Source organism: Alternaria arbusti, assembly GCF_024043155.1.
Source record: "Alternaria arbusti strain BMP 1465 chromosome Unknown scaffold_2, whole genome shotgun sequence".
NCBI classification, from domain to species: domain Eukaryota; kingdom Fungi; phylum Ascomycota; class Dothideomycetes; order Pleosporales; family Pleosporaceae; genus Alternaria; species Alternaria arbusti.
In genome coordinates this window covers 1661541-1676767 of record NW_026249942.1, presented here as the reverse complement: position 1 = coordinate 1676767, position 15227 = coordinate 1661541, and the positions used below count along the sequence as shown (strand labels likewise).

Here is a 15227-nt window from a genome sequence, read left to right as displayed (position 1 = left end):
GGATTTAATCGCGATGTGTGTGAGGTTTGAAGATAGTGAGATAGTACCATGTCAAGAGCAGATGGAAGCACCAAGCTTCCGTAAAACCCGCGCGTCTGTTGGCTCTAAAGCCGTCCTATGGCTGGACGGTGAATATGCCGTTAGGAAGGCCACTAGGCGTTGCTTGCTCGGGGCAGTAGGATAGTGAACGGACCAGCGCGGGCACCGTGGTGCGCTCGCCGATAGCTGGAGCTCGAATTTATCCGTAGACTCGCCATACCGTCGCAAAAGCCGCCAATTTCGCACCAATCACTTGATTTGCCATCAGTCAAGGTATTCGTGCGCCAAGTATATCACCTCCATCGCCTTCGTCTATTGCTGACGCGAATCTGTGGGGATTGGTGGAGAATGGGGGGTAGCGTCTGTCGTAGTGACATCCAAGGCCTGAGGCGACAACCGAATACCATATCTACGCCTCGAGGCTTGAAATGCCCAGCAACAACACCACAGATACGAGCTTGGTATTCGGATAGGCGTATATCGGTACTCCCCATAGGCGCACCGCTTGTGCGAGGCTGGCTCTGGAACTGCACGAGGCTGCACCCGCAGTACAGTGGAGGCGTCGCATCGCAAACTTCAGCCCTATCGGCTTAACCATGAGCGGCATCCCGCGCTCGAGAGTAGTGGAGTAATGGACCACCGGCGTATCTCGTGTAGAGACCTGTGCCCGCAATCTCTCGGAAAGAGCAGGAAATTTGCACAAGTGGTGTTATTACCCAGACATCGACCAGAAAACTGTGCATCCACTACAGCCATCGACAACCTCCGTGGACAGCATCGGCATCATGTTTCCTACACGCAGCTCAACATGTCATCAAAGGGCAGTACCGCAATATACCAACATTAGGCTCGGCACCAGTTGAGGCTCCGTTTCATCACTACGACTTTAGCCGGCAACCTGGAGGAGGCGTAGGTGCAGACGGTCTAACGAGACCTCGATCGCCTCGTCAACGTCGGGTTTGGATTTTCCGACACCAAAATGCAGTGCAACCTAGGTCCACCCCACCAGCTGGAGCATTACATCGTCGATATCTGATGACTAGCTCATCATGAGACTACTTTCTCGCGATCGGGACGTCACGAAGGCCGGGAATACGTTCAGGCCAGTATCGAGGCAGCGAGAGGGGTCGCTGCTCTTCGGGTCTTCGCGCAGTTTCGGCGAGATACCTATCAACCGCTGCTGCGAGGTGAAGCAGATTGATTGATTCACTTCGTTATTCTTCAGCCGTCCGGTCTCGTCCAGGTATCAGAACGGATAAATACAACGAGTTTCAAACATGAACGGGACGCCTTAGAACATCAGCCGTACTGCAATTTTCCGGTCAAAGGAATATATCTATTCGTGGCCACCAAGCAGGCTACCTTACAGCGTATCTCGAGAACGACGCAGCTTTTTAAGCTTCAGCAACCACCGGCAATCGGTCTTTCACATGGTACAATCTCTGAATGCGCCGTTTTCGTATTCCGAGCATGATGCAAATCGAGCATCCTTCTACGTGCAGCTCTCACCCGTACGCACGCTTGCGCCATACGAACAGTCACCACTGCCACGAGCCGTACCGAATCAGCCAAGGATATCTCATCTCTGTGGGATAGAACCGAGTAGGCTCATAGACACGTAGTTCGTCAAAAGGTTTGTTGTGCGATCTCAAAAAGGATGCCATTTCTCGTGTCCGGGTGTGCATACGCCACACTGTTGGTTGCTGTACACTGCATGGACTAGTCTGATCCGTTCAGAATTAGCTCGATCGATAAATCTAGCATAAGACTAACAGCTCGGGCATGCCCAGGTGGAGTGTGGTGATTCTCAGACGCGCCACACCATACGGTCATCCTACTCGCATCTTGGGAGTGAGCTCATTCGACAAGTGCCAACGCTAAACTTGCCTCTCAAAGATGCTTTTCCTCTGGAACATTTCAAATGGATCAAAACATGGAACGGTAACGGGTGTATATGTCAAGGATTTGTAAAGTCCTTCTCAGCTGGGTATCCGAGTCCATGTAACAGCTAATCTACCGCGCCCAGTCTCGCCAACACACTGGCTGCGTTCGGTCGATAATCTGGGTCGATCTCCAGCATGTCCTGTATGACATGAACAAGTTCCGTTTCAGTCGGCCCAAGCTCATCTAGAGCAGCCGAAACCGCCTCAGTTCTCGTCACATTCCCATCATCTACAGTGTAATAGCACCAAGCTATGCTCTCTTCCTCCACCCTGGAACGAAACTCCTTCAGATATTCCCAGCCTTTCCAATACCACACCAAAATGTCGAGGAAGACACATCCTAGCGACCAAACATCATGTGGGCGAGAGCTTGACCCGTTGTTGTATGTCTCCGGTGGTAGCGTAGGTGTGTTGCCTTTGATCTTCGACTTTGCACTACGTCCGAACGCGCTGAGATCCCCGCCATAGCCTGCGGAGCCGAAGTCCGTGAACTTCAGTCTGTGTTTCACGTCAGCGGCAGCATCGTTGAATACTAGGGTGTTGGTAGGCTTGATATCGTGATGGTGGTATGTCATATGACTGTGGACAACGTCTAGAGCACTCGCAAGGCCCCGGAGCTGTGCCAAAAGCTACTCACGATCCAGATCTTTCACAGCCCGGCGTTCAGGGAACTTCGCCATAAACTCGTCCAAATTACCAACCGCTAGCTCCGCGACGAGATATATCTTCTCCTCGAATACGAAACCAGTGTAGAACGTAGTGATGTGCTCGTGTGAGCCTGGAGAACGGGCCAAAGTCTCGAGGAAATCGCATTCCCGCTCAGCATCTTGCCGAAATTTGCTGACTTTGAGTGCAACGTATCTAGACAAGTCATTGGGGCCCGGAGCCTCCCGTAGAAAGGGAGCACAGCTGTTGTGAATTCTGGCTTTGTAGACTTTCCCTCCGGATCCCTCGCCAATATCGGGTTTGACAGCGCTGTTGTATTCAATCGGAATGGCACAACCCGTGAGATTGGCCCTGTATTGAGAGTCATGAAGCTCATGCACAACAAAGAGATATTGCGCGTCGCAAAGAGTACTGTAGACTGCGTCTGATTGTTCTTCGGTCGTTCCAAGCCAGTCGTCTGGCGAGAAGGGAAGGGCATCATCATTGTAGTTTGTCAAGACGAAAACCATGTCAGGTGGCGAGAGACCGCAGTAGATAGCGAGAGCAAACAAACGCTCACCGCCTGACCGGATCCTGTTCTTCAGTTCGTACACCGCGTTGGTGTCAAGCCCGGAGAAGTGGAAAATACCACTGACGCTGCTTGCAGAAGCAACTTCCCGAATGGTTGTCAACGGAAAGAATTTGAATGTCTTGTCGCCGAATTCTGCGGTGGTAGTGTTGGTGACCAGCCGGGTCCTACACGCTGCCATTATATCATTGTAGTCCTTTAGAGGCTTTCCCATGATGAAACAGGAGAGGTGAAAATAGAACAAGGAATGAGGTATTGAAGAGAAGATGCTTAGCATCCAGTGGGCTTCTTTATGACCTCTGTTATTCAACAATCACCAAACACCAAGTCTGCACTCATGGTGAGCTCACATGGATCTGAAGTGATTGTTGTTTGTGGGTGGATAAGAGTCTGGTTACGCAAGTGAAGGTGGTATTCCATTGAAGTACTGATTATGTGACCTGTTGGACGCTCGCGATCATAGAAAAGGATATTTACAGTGTAGGAGAGAAGTTGACGGGCCTATTACTCACAAGAGTCATGATCGCATGGAGGATATAGTATTCAAGTTGAAGATTTGTGAACCTGCCCTTGCCGTAAACCAGAGCTGCACGGACAAAGGAAACATCTCGGAATGAACGGGATGAGACTCACCATAAAAGTGTTTGATCTCTGAGCGACCTTCAAACCCGCATTTCCAAGAGTTCTCGACCTACTAAGTGCCCAAGAGGCTGCCCAGAGCAGTAACTACATCACTTACTCTGCTAGTATTCACCACGTCCACATGTAGCATTTGGTCGATGATATCGACCAGAGTCTTCCACTCAGCACCTCTATCGCCAATCTCTTCTATCTTCTGCTGCACGGTACGTGCAAGCTTCATCCCTCCTGGAGCAGTATCATTCCAACGGTATCGGTGCTGCTCCACGAAGTTACTCATCTTGACCTCACCCTCGTGGAACCATACGAGTACTTCGAGAAAGGCCAGCCCTAGGCACTCGATGGCACGAGATACTGCGATGTTCCAGCCACGAATGACCTCCGACGGTTTGTGTTCATTGTAGGTTCCAATAATCGACTCGTCGCTTGCTCGTTCGCTTGATGCTTCACTCGTTTCTTCATTCGATTCTCTAGCAGTCATTCTTGCATAACTCCAGCCGCAGAACTTCAGGGTGCTGTCTTGCAGGCTCATATCGTTCTTGGCAAAGACCAGGATGTTGTCGAGTCCGATGTTGCGGTAAAGCCCAGTATTACCTTTCGTAGTAGGCCCGTGTATCTTTGAGAGAGCATCTGCGAGGCCCATGAACTGACGAACAACCCAGTCATAGTCAAGACCTGCTTGAGCGCCGTCAGTATACTTTGTCATGAACTCCAAAAGGTTTCCTGAGCCGCGCTCGCTGACGACGTAATGTGCTGTCCTGAACTGAAAGCCAGTGTAGGAAGTCACAATATGTGGATGTGAGATGTTGTTATCGGCAAGCGCTTGGAGGAATTTGCGTTCAGTACCGCATTCGGTTGCGTGCGAATATGCTTGCTTGATGACGAGATCTTGGCCTGGGGGTAAAGGGAAATTAGTTCCGGGAAACATGATCAGCATCTCGTAGACGTTCGACCGTAAGCTATCGTATAGGCGACTTTTGACGGAGATAGGGACAGTGTGGGCTTCATCGATTTGCTGATGAAATCGTCCCTGTGCTGGCATCTGAGATAGACCTTCCAGCCGGAATTGGGCGCGGAGGAAGCTTGCGAGGGGGTAAGGTGAATTTGCAAATCCTGAGGTGAACCTCTTCTCTGCTATAGGAAGTTCAGAGTCCGTAACATGATCTTCTTCGAGCAACACCCGGAGATACTTCATTGAGATCCTGCCCAGAATGCAGATGACGAACACTCGTCTCCCTGATAGGATAATCTTGGTGATAAGACCATTTTTGGTATCGGAGCTACAGTCACTGAGGCTATCGTCGAACGAAATGACAGCTCTGATGTTCTCGTCGGAGGCGACTTGATTGATAGTATGCTGAGGAATGTATGCGAGTCTTGCTCCGCCGAAGTCATATTGTATAATGTTTCCACTGTCGCGGAGCCAATGGGAAGACCATGATGTTGCAGAGGAGTCCTGCCGGGGACAAAGACGCATGGGATGAAAAACCATGTGAGGATGAGGGTGGTAGAGGCCTACGAATCAGGTTCGGGTGAGCTTGGCAGTAATCTTATCGAACACTGCGAGGCCACACTCACTGTTGGTATACTTGGACAAGCTTATCAAGTGACCGTATTCCTCAAAAGTGCATAGCAGTTGACAATCGCAGGTGAGTAAAAGACGTGATCTGCCGGTCACACGCTGCTAACACACATGAGCGTTATGAGAGTAGCAAACCGAGTATTGATCAAGTAGATCAAGTTCGATGCTAACAACCGCGATTGCCAATATTTACCATGGGAATGGGGTGTCCAAATGACAGCTTGCAGCTTGTATACCGTTTTGCACATGCCCACGAAGGACGGCCGGATCTTGTCTTTCTAGATATGAGACGCATCACGAGGTCTTTTAGCGTGTCGAAGGCATGCCCTCTTTTGGAACGAACAGTGTGATGCAGACCACCTAATGGAAGTTGAAGCGACGGACTTCATCGTGGCGATAGTAGTGTCTACGTTCGCTAAGGTCTAACGGCGTTAGTCAACATGCACCTTGAGTCTAGCCTTAGGCTTATTGGCCATCGCGAAGCCCCAGTGTATAGATAATCGTTAGTGAGCTGACATTTCGTGAAAGGTACCTAGCGTAGATTAGCTGCCATGTGCTCTGCATGTTCACATCCTGGCTACTATTCGGTTGATACATAGAGGAGCCAAAGTGAAAAAGGACGAATGGGAGGTTGGTGATTCAGCGGCCTTGGCGTTGTGACCTCATCCAAAACTTCGGGTGCGGCGAACAGCGGAGGTGATCGCATCACCCGAACTTCTTCCCTACACGACTCCAACCACCCATGATGTTTGCAAGACGCGCAATTCCCTCGGTAAGCTCCTGAAACATACGTCTAATTCTCAATCCATTCTGACAGTCATCAGGCCTTCCGAGCCGCCACCCGCGCCAGCACAGCTCGACCCATCCCCTCGGCACGATTCCTCACACCGTTCCAAGCACGATTACTGTCCGATGAAGTCCGGTCTGCCATCGACAAGGCTGTCGCATCATCGCCTGTTGTTCTGTTCATGAAGGGTACACCAGAGACACCACAATGCGGCTTCTCGAGAGCCAGCATACAGATTTTGGGCATGCAAGGTGTAGATCCGGAGAAGTTCACAGCCTTCAACGTGCTGGAAGATCAGGATCTGAGGCAAGGTACGTTTTCACGGTTCCCACCCCGGTTTGGCCACCTGGCCGTAGGACTCGAGCCTGCGGCACATTTCGGGTGGCTGCAGGATGGGCAACGGGGCATTATATGCTGACAAATTCGAAAAGGTATCAAAGAATACTCCGAGTGGCCAACCATACCGCAACTATACGTTGACAAGGAGTTTGTCGGTGGCTGTGACATCCTGATGTCGATGCATCAAGATGGATCGCTTGCAAAGATGTTGGAAGAGAAGGGTGTAGTTGTGCCAGCCGAGGGACAGGCACCGTAAGAGGCAGATAATACAACGGCGAATATGAGAGGCGTATGGACTTTATGCCATACGGTATCACTTTGGTTGCGAATGTCTAGTCAGCTTCTGCCACCCGTGTAACAACTATATGTATACATACGAAGAGCAAGATACGCATCAAATTCATGGCTGGGATGCCTGATATACTCCAAATAACACACTATTCGAAGGGTAAATAACGATTTCCTGCCCTTACATGATGTGACTAATGTGAGCGCTCTTTCCTGTTGTCCCCACGCGCCTTCCTCAACGGAGCCGGAACATCCCACAAGCTTCGCGTCTGCCCCAAAGCTCGACTTCACCTCTCAGCACTCGCAACACGCCTTTGAAACCCCCAAGCACAGGTAATTTGAATGGAGGTCGAGCGCAGCGTACCTGAACTGCGGGCGCGCGGCAACATGGGCCCGCCGGCGAAGAAGACGGTATCTGCTGCTGCCGTTTTCAGAAACCAGGGTGCTTTCAGGGAACAAGGCAACATCACATGTCAGACGAATATCAGCAACTCCAAGTTCACCGGAGACGATGCTGACGCTACCACATTGCTGAGCGCCGGGTCTCACTCAAGCGTACGGAGTGTAGAGAAGAAAGGAGCAAGAAAGAGGTCTTCGAACATGCATCCTCTAGGCGTAGAGTTCAAAGGTACAGCTAAGCTCTTTCATGTGCTGAACGCAGACCGCTAATATCATACTGCACAGATGCCAGCGATAAGTACCGTCGCCACGTCTACAAGACTGCTTCTTCCAAAATCAACAAGACCCTCGAGAAGCTTCTTCATACTCTCTATGAAAGTACCCTGCAGACCGTTACTCGCAACAGTAACCAGCAGGATCCCAATATCTCGCCCCTTAAGATCTCTGCCCCAGCGAAGTACGAGCGCCTAGCCACTCAGCTCTACCAACCCATCTCTCAGTTCACTCTATCACTACGGCGCACTGATAGCGAGGGGAAGAGTGTACGTCTTGATCAGACACTTGAGACTCGCATGCTCCATTACGACGAGTTGATCACTAAGGAAACGGCTAAACTAGCGAAATTGCAGAAAGAGTGGGAAGTGGTCCTCGGCGAGATCTGGAAGCTAGGAGCTACATGCCTAGGCGAGGAAGCTATGGAACATATGCTATTCACCAAGCAGCCATCGGACGAATCGGCATTACCTGCTTCATCTTCGCCATCGAAAGTCACTGACGCCGAATCCACGCTCTTTGTCCCTGAACACGAGAGTTCCCCAGCACGCGACAAGTCTCGTACCAACAGGAAGCACGTTACCTTCCTCGAAGAAGGAGTATCAGCAGATGCCCGTAACAACAAAAACGCCGTCACCCCAACGACCATGTTTCCAAAGTTCATATACCAGCCCTCGAGGTATCGCAAGGACGCCCTGCCTCTTCCAACAAGGCTCCCTCATGATGACATCAAAAACCTAGAGATGGAGGTGAAAGAACTGGGCAGGCAGGAATTGAGTGACATGCGTGAGATTGAAAAGGAACATCAGGCATATTGGAAGAAGAAGACGGCACAGCTTGCTGTTGCGCTGAAGAGTGACTGAGTGTGCAGGCCAATGCGTGTTCGAGGGAGAAAATACCCACTCCAATGGCCTGAGCGCAAGCAACTACGATAGTTTGGAAGCTACAGACTATCTACGCAATATGGGCATGCCAGCTGCCACATAAGTCGCGGTATATGGGGTAGCTTCAGTTGAAATGAATTTTCTCTCATCTACGTCCATCGTCACAACGCTACTCAGCCAAATTTCCAAAACACGACGGAGAGGGACGATGTTCACAACGTCTTGTTTGTATGCTGCATTTCAAAAGTCTACAAAGCAAGTAACAATAAATGCATAACCTCCAAAAGTGATCTAGCGCATGCTGCCTTTAACTAAGCAACGGTCTAATAGTCTAGATGGATATCTCTGATTCAAAGTAACCCCCAATGCTTCTCTCCCACTCTCGCACAGACTTAGTCGAACGAGCTCTTGAAGACGTAGCGCTGGTCCTCAGGCTGCTGGAACGGTACACCCAGCTCAAATAGAGTCATGACGCTCTCGGAAAAGTCCTTGAAGAAAGCGTCGTTGTCCTTGGCGTATAGGTCGGTGTACTTCCTGAAGCTCTTGTCCTTAACAAGCTCCATGTCGGTGGGCAGCATCATCAAGCTCTTGGTCTTGACATCCTCGAACTGCTTGGGGCCGTTCCACTTCTTCCATGCCCACTTCTCCTCGACAAGGAGCTTGTAGTAGTCGTTGGTCAGGGTGGTGGGAGAGAAGGTCCAGGGGCCGTCGAAGCCAGAGCGGTCAGTGTGGCAGCGACCTAGGGCGTGTGCACCGGAAAGGGCGACCATGGCGCGGTCGTCGAAACCCATGCGGCCGAAGATGGCGCGGATGTGGCTAGCGTCCTTGCTGGCGTCGGGAAGACGGCCATCGGGTGTGCAGAAGGAGACGTCGCGGTCGGTGCGGCCAGCGCGGTATGGGATCTTGGGGCCCTGCATTTCTTGGATGGCGCAGACACCGGCGAGGATCCACAGATCAGAGTAGGTGATCCATGGGAAGGCCTCCTTGACGGGCTCGAGGAAATCGCGGGCGGCCTTGAGACCAGCGTTGGCGCCGTGGTCACCTTCGGGGGCGAAGCGCATGGTAGCGCCGTTGGAACCACCAGTTCCCGTCATCTTGTCGTAGCTGTTGTATGTCAGTTCATGTGTCTGATAGACATGAGGGCAGAGTACTCACGTTCCCGAGGCGTGCCATGCAAGGCGAAGAAGAACGGGACCGTAGCTACCATCATCGTAGTCGTCGTGCTCCTCAAGCCTCTTGGCGATGTGGTTGTAGACCTTCTGGTAGTCCTCAAACCTGGGTGTGAAGATCTTCCTGCTGTTGGTCTGGCCGAACAACTCTGGCTTGTATGTGTAGAGGCCGTATACACCAGCACCGACAAGGAGAGCGCCAGCGCCCCAGGCTAGGCCCGTTGGGTTGCCCTCATGCTTGTCTGGTCCATCCTCCTGAGAAGCGTATCCGCGTCGTTGGTTGCGGAAGGCGTTCTGTGTGGGCGCGACGAAGCGGGCAGAGGAGCGGGTCGAAGTGGTGCGGAACGAGGGAGCGGCGGTGCGCAGGGCGCGAGAGAAGCTTCGCGAGGCAGATGCCATTGTGCAGACGGTGGATGGGAGATCGAGTCGGCCGAGCAGAATAATTTGTGCAACAGCTGGATGTCTGTTGATAGGCTACTTGTGGAGCGGTTTGCCTCTGAAAAGGTCAATTGACAGTAGCACAAAGGCAGGAAGGTCAAAGAGAGTGAAAACACAAACGCGAATAGAGCGTAGGCACGGGAAAGCTTTTAAAGATAATGTTTCGTTGCCTCGGACTCAGATGGCGACAATCTTTCTGGAAACAACGGCATCGACCCACTTTGATAGCCTCTGCGCCAATCAGACGCATTACGGGGCATAATCGTCTGGACCCTTGGGATTACGATATCTGATGCCGCCGCGACACTTTTCCGATCGTGAAGCCATTTCCGCCGATTGGGTTATATAATCCGCGCTTCTAGCAGATGACGATTTCGAGTTTGAGACTATCAGGCAGGGAGACCCGTGGTTTTGTAGCTGCGCAGGGCTGGGCTTTGTCCTCGTGCATAAGCCGACTTCCACGCTCTGTGATTCGCTGTGGTGGCGTCGATCGACGCAGGCCAGCGAGCGAGATGAGGGGTACCTGATGAGGCTCTGCGGCAACTTTGTCTGATATCCTTAGCAGTGGATATTGCCACGCTCGACACGTGGTGTTACAGACGACGTCTGGTGTCTCGTCGCTGCTTGCTATCCTGGGTAGGACATGGTGGCCAACCAGAGCTTTCGTGTACTAAGCCGCCGGAAATGACTCGTGCCATGCCCACATGCCGTTGCTCTCCGATGAGCGGCGTGAACGACAAAAGTGGGTGCATCGCTCGAAGAGGCAGTTTTATCGATCCAGCTGTGGTACCTCACTGTCCTCGGCGCAGGTATTTGTCAAGCAAAATTTCGATTCAATTATATCCAGGGCGTACGATACGTATCGGTAATGAAAAAGAAGCCAGTACAGTTAACGCCTGCTATCCCTTGTCCTTCAATGCAGTTCCCAGTCTTGATAAACGCCTTGCAAAGAAATGCTCACTTGGATTTGTGTGCGTGAAGAAGCCAGAAGCCATACCAATTTCCAACTCCAGTGCCATGACATTAATGCAATCATTACCCAAAACATTAGCTTTCTCGCGTATTACTCGTCCCAGCGTGAACTCTTAAGAAAATATGATCAGTACATGCCATTGTGCGGAGGCATACCCATGATCATGCCGAGATACGGCTGCGTGTGCGGGTAACCGTCCAGGCTGCCGGTAGGCGTAGAGATGCCGGACGTCGATGCCGTTGCCGGCCGCGATTCTTCCATATTTCTCTTGGCCGCATTTTCGGCGGCTTCCTTTACGATCTTGGGCTTGAGAAGATCCCAGGAGGTGCTGTTGGGGTCTTTGGGGATGGTAATGGCACGCTTGTATGCCGGACACGCTTCTAGCTCTTTGATACTGATGGGTGGATCGAGTTGGGACGCCTTTTCCTTGAAGAAGTTCTTGCGCCGTAACTTCTTTGCAGTGTAGTCAGAAGTTCTAGCCGTGCGTTGCATCTCTTCCCACTGCTCCATCTTCTTTGCAAACATCTGGCGCTCTTCTACCTTCTTGGCCTTGTCAGCAAGCCATTCAGTCCACCATGTAGCCGTCTCTTCTGTGTTGGGGTCCCTCTCTCTGGACTCCTTGTGGAACTCGGCAACGAGCTTCTGCACGTCTGACCGCAAGTAGATGGTCTTCAGCGCATGCGTACTCGCTGGTCCCACGCCGACAAAGTTACCCCATGAATCGAAGATGCCACTGGGCAAGGCAGCGCGGATATAGGATACGTCTTCGCCGTTTGGACCTCTCAGCTGGGCAACAGCATCGTATTCCCTGATGACTTGGGTGTTGAGACAGTCTTTGCACATGCGGCGCAGGAAGGCCCAGAAGGTCTTGCGAGTGTTTGGGGCGCCGCAGTCCATACAGCCATGCCCATGGCGCAAGTGGGCGAACTGGAACTCGGTGAGACCTGGAGGTGGGTCCGGCATGTCGGTTCCGTAATAGTAAACCCTGCTATGCTTCCAGAGCATGGGGTTATCCCGCAAAAACCGGTAGCATGAGGCAATCTTGCTACGCATCTCGAGCAGCTGCGCAGGGTCCGAGTAGGACAGTATGATGAACCAGCAGTCCAGGTCGACGCCTTTGGACAGGATCTTGCCCCTTCGTAACCTCGTCGGCTTGCGCTGCTGCCACTGCTGGTTAAGCAGTGGACGGGCCGGTGCCGCAGTGAGTGGAGTCGCATCGTTTCCGAAAGAGGCGGCCGGGTTGGCCGCGTGCTCAGAGTCCTTCCTGGACTCGTCGCCCCGCTTGCGCTTCAGACTGCCTTCGACCATGGCCAGCGGCACATTGTGGGATCGCACCTCGTGCGCCAGCCCCGCGCGTTTCCCGCCTGGCCGCCGGCAGTTGATTACGGTGGCATAGGCCTGGTCTGGCGTCTGCAAGAAGGGAGTCTGCTTGTTGACGGTAAAGGCGACATATTTGGCATTCACCATCTCGGGTCAGCAGGCCAGCCGCTCGGGGTATCGTCGACGGGTAACGGGTCGCTCGCAGTCACACTTCCACGTCGTGGGTCGGGCCTGGCATGCGGTGCTGGGAGGATGGCGAGATTGAGAGTGCAGGGTCGAGAGGCTGAAGGAGAGGAGGCACAGGGAAAGGAGTGTGGACGACGCTGAGACTTCCGCGCGCCCAGGCTTGAGTTGATGTCGGCTGCCGAACCAGCTTGCCCGACCAAACCAAAACTACAAGGTTGGCCCTTCGGATATAAAACCTGGCCTTTGCTCAGCGACCGCCGACACGCCCTTCACCACCATGTCGACAGTCCCCAGTTGACATCAGCCCAGACTGTCCCTGGCAACAACTACGTCTGCAGGTGGAGTTCTGCAACTGTTCCGACAATGCCATGCGGAAAGATGCGCGCTTGCTATTCCGCATCAATACGTGCCGACGCATCTTTTCCCTTTAGGCCCGGCGCCACACTGCTGATCACATGGTTACATCACACGCGAGGCGCACGCTTACGGTCCTTTTCCAGCAGGTTTGAGCCGGCCAATGTCGCCTGTCTTTTTGCTTGTTCCAAAGCCGAGCGGTCGACGATTAGTTGCACGCCGTGTTTGCGCCATGTCCTTGGGTACCCGTGACTTCGCGCTGGCGACCGGCAGCGCAGCTTCCTAATGAGGACCTCCATCGCTTACGCATGCATGGGCAAACAGCCAAAGCCAGAGATGCGGGGTTGGCGAGCGTCGACGATGCGAGAGTGGTCAGATTTGTGCTAGGGTACCAGCGACCTCGGCCTTCGCTGTGACTCCATTTCACTGTCCGCTTTCCAGGATATATTGCCTTCGCTCCCGCCTCTGCAAGTGCCATGCAAGTGTGAATTTGGCATCGGACCTACTCCCGAACACTAGTCAAGTCACCCAGGCGGATAGAGTCAAGCTCACTGACCGTCGTCATGTTCGGAAGGAAAGAGAGTAAGTCGCCGCAATCTGCGAAGCTGGCCCCGATGACTCCCGCGGAGTGCTTGACGCATCTTGTCAGCTCCAAGCTCATCGTCAGCTTCATTTTGCACAGATCATCATTGCACCATCCTACGCTCTTTGCCATATATACAGAGTCGTTGAAATATGCTGATCATCCGCAGAAGACGTGCCGTCTCCGGACGTGGACAAGACAGATCCAATCCCTCACTATGACAATACCTACGACGACGACCCGGCACTTGTCCCATGTCCGCCCAACACCACGGAATCCAAACTCGTGACCAAGATTGACCTCCATGTCATTCCCTTCCTTTGCATCATGTATCTCCTAGCCTTCCTGGACCGTGTCAACATTGCAAATGCGAACGTCTTTGGCCTCAGCGAGGAACTTGATCTGGCACGAGATAACCGCTACAACACTGCTCTGGTCATCTTCTTCGTCCCCTACATCCTCTTCGAGATCCCGTCCAATGTCCTTCTCAAAAAGATGAAACCTCGCGTCTGGCTCAGCATCTGCATGTTTGGTTTCGGTCTCGTTACTATGCTGCAAGGCTTTGTGCAAAATTACTCTGGCCTGCTTGCGACTCGATTCTTTCTCGGTGTGTTCGAGACAGGCATGTTTCCGGGTGCCTTCTACTTGATTGGTATGTGGTACCGCAGACACGAGGCGCAGAAACGATATTCGTTCTTCTTCAGTTCAACGACTCTGGCCGGAGCCTTTGGTGGACTGCTAGCTTCTGCGATTGGCAAGATGGACGGCATGCGCGGATATCAGGGTTGGAGGTATTTTTCGACCGTGCATTTGTGTTGGAAATCACTGACTCTGGCAGATGGATCTTCATTCTGGAAGGACTCTTGACTGTTCTGGTTTCGTTCGCTTTCTTCTTTCTGCTCCCAAACTTCCCGGAAGAAGTGAAGTGGCTCTCGGAACCCGAACGCGCGTTTGTCAAAGCCAGACTTCAAATCGACCAAGGACGCTCCGCACGTGAACGACCTATCAAGGCCAAGGACGTTGTGAATGTGTTCAAGGACCCCAAGATCCTCATTGGCGGACTCATGTACTTCGGCTTGATCGTACCTGCCTATGGTTACGCCTACTTCTCTCCCACCATCATCCAGAGCTATGGTTACTCCAAGATCCAGACACAGCTGCACAGTGTTCCTCCATGGGCCGCCGCTTTTGGTTTCTCGATGCTTGTCGCATGGTTCTCGGACAGGCTCAAACACCGCTTCCTTTTCACCATCTTCCCCATCGCTGTATGCATCGCTGGATTCGCTATTCTGATCACCGTACATGACAACCATGACCTGCAATATGGAGCGCTCTTCCTTGTCGCCATGGGAGCCTACACCGCCATGCCGGTCATTGTATGTTGGTTCAACATGAACTTGGGTGGTCACCACCGTCGAGCTGTGGGAAGTGCATGGCAAGTCGGCTTTGGTAAGTTTGAAATCTCTCATATGATATCTGAGGTATCAAATGCTAACCGAAAATAACAGGCAACATTGGTGGAATCATCGCTGTCTACTCGTTCTTGAAGACTGACGCGCCAAAGTATACGCGAGGGTATTCCATCAGTATCGGCTTTGTGTGCCTCAGTGCACTAAGTTGCTGCGCGTACTTTGTCATGTGCAGTTTATCGAACCGAAAGAGGAATAAGAGCGTCAGGGATGTAGGATTGACGGAGTATGAGAAGACCGAAATGGGCGACCTGAATCCGGAGTACCGCTATCTCTTGTAGACGGTGTGTGTAGACGTAATGGATGAAGAGTATGAAACAGAGGCGGT

At 52.3% G+C, this 15227-nt stretch overlaps 7 protein-coding genes across 7 annotated transcripts; 3 read left to right on the top strand and 4 right to left on the bottom strand.

Annotated features, from left to right (window-relative positions):
• Window positions 1-2611: 2611 nt before the first annotated feature.
• J4E86_002154 (uncharacterized protein) lies at window positions 2612-3430 on the bottom strand (the record flags this gene model as incomplete). Its single annotated transcript, XM_051442717.1, has 1 exon — window positions 2612-3430. One exon carries the CDS (start codon window positions 3428-3430, stop codon window positions 2612-2614), a length of 819 nt encoding a protein of 272 aa, XP_051306305.1.
• A 517-nt stretch (window positions 3431-3947) lies between these two features.
• Window positions 3948-5050, bottom strand: J4E86_002153 (uncharacterized protein; the record flags this gene model as incomplete). The annotated part of the gene is given in 2 exon segments (XM_051442716.1): window positions 3948-3956; window positions 3971-5050. The coding sequence occupies 2 exon segments, from the start codon at window positions 5048-5050 to the stop codon at window positions 3948-3950; spliced, it is 1089 nt and encodes a 362-aa protein (XP_051306304.1).
• Window positions 5051-6182: 1132 nt separating this feature from the next.
• Window positions 6183-6819, top strand: GRX5 (monothiol glutaredoxin grx5; the record flags this gene model as incomplete). Its single annotated transcript, XM_051442715.1, has 3 exons — window positions 6183-6209; window positions 6262-6535; window positions 6656-6819. The coding sequence occupies 3 exons, from the start codon at window positions 6183-6185 to the stop codon at window positions 6817-6819; spliced, it is 465 nt and encodes a 154-aa protein (XP_051306303.1).
• Window positions 6820-7193: 374 nt separating this feature from the next.
• J4E86_002151 (uncharacterized protein) lies at window positions 7194-8386 on the top strand (the record flags this gene model as incomplete). Its single annotated transcript, XM_051442714.1, has 2 exons — window positions 7194-7479; window positions 7536-8386. The coding sequence occupies 2 exons, from the start codon at window positions 7194-7196 to the stop codon at window positions 8384-8386; spliced, it is 1137 nt and encodes a 378-aa protein (XP_051306302.1).
• A 413-nt stretch (window positions 8387-8799) lies between these two features.
• CCP1 (heme peroxidase) lies at window positions 8800-9975 on the bottom strand (the record flags this gene model as incomplete). Its single annotated transcript, XM_051442713.1, has 2 exons — window positions 8800-9511; window positions 9563-9975. The coding sequence occupies 2 exons, from the start codon at window positions 9973-9975 to the stop codon at window positions 8800-8802; spliced, it is 1125 nt and encodes a 374-aa protein (XP_051306301.1).
• A 1138-nt stretch (window positions 9976-11113) lies between these two features.
• J4E86_002149 (uncharacterized protein) lies at window positions 11114-12454 on the bottom strand (the record flags this gene model as incomplete). The annotated part of the gene is made up of 1 exon (XM_051442712.1): window positions 11114-12454. One exon carries the CDS (start codon window positions 12452-12454, stop codon window positions 11114-11116), a length of 1341 nt encoding a protein of 446 aa, XP_051306300.1.
• Window positions 12455-13410: 956 nt separating this feature from the next.
• On the top strand, window positions 13411-15180 carry J4E86_002148 (uncharacterized protein; the record flags this gene model as incomplete). The annotated part of the gene is made up of 4 exons (XM_051442711.1): window positions 13411-13429; window positions 13600-14221; window positions 14269-14879; window positions 14939-15180. The coding sequence occupies 4 exons, from the start codon at window positions 13411-13413 to the stop codon at window positions 15178-15180; spliced, it is 1494 nt and encodes a 497-aa protein (XP_051306299.1).
• Between the last annotated feature and the right edge of the window lie 47 nt (window positions 15181-15227).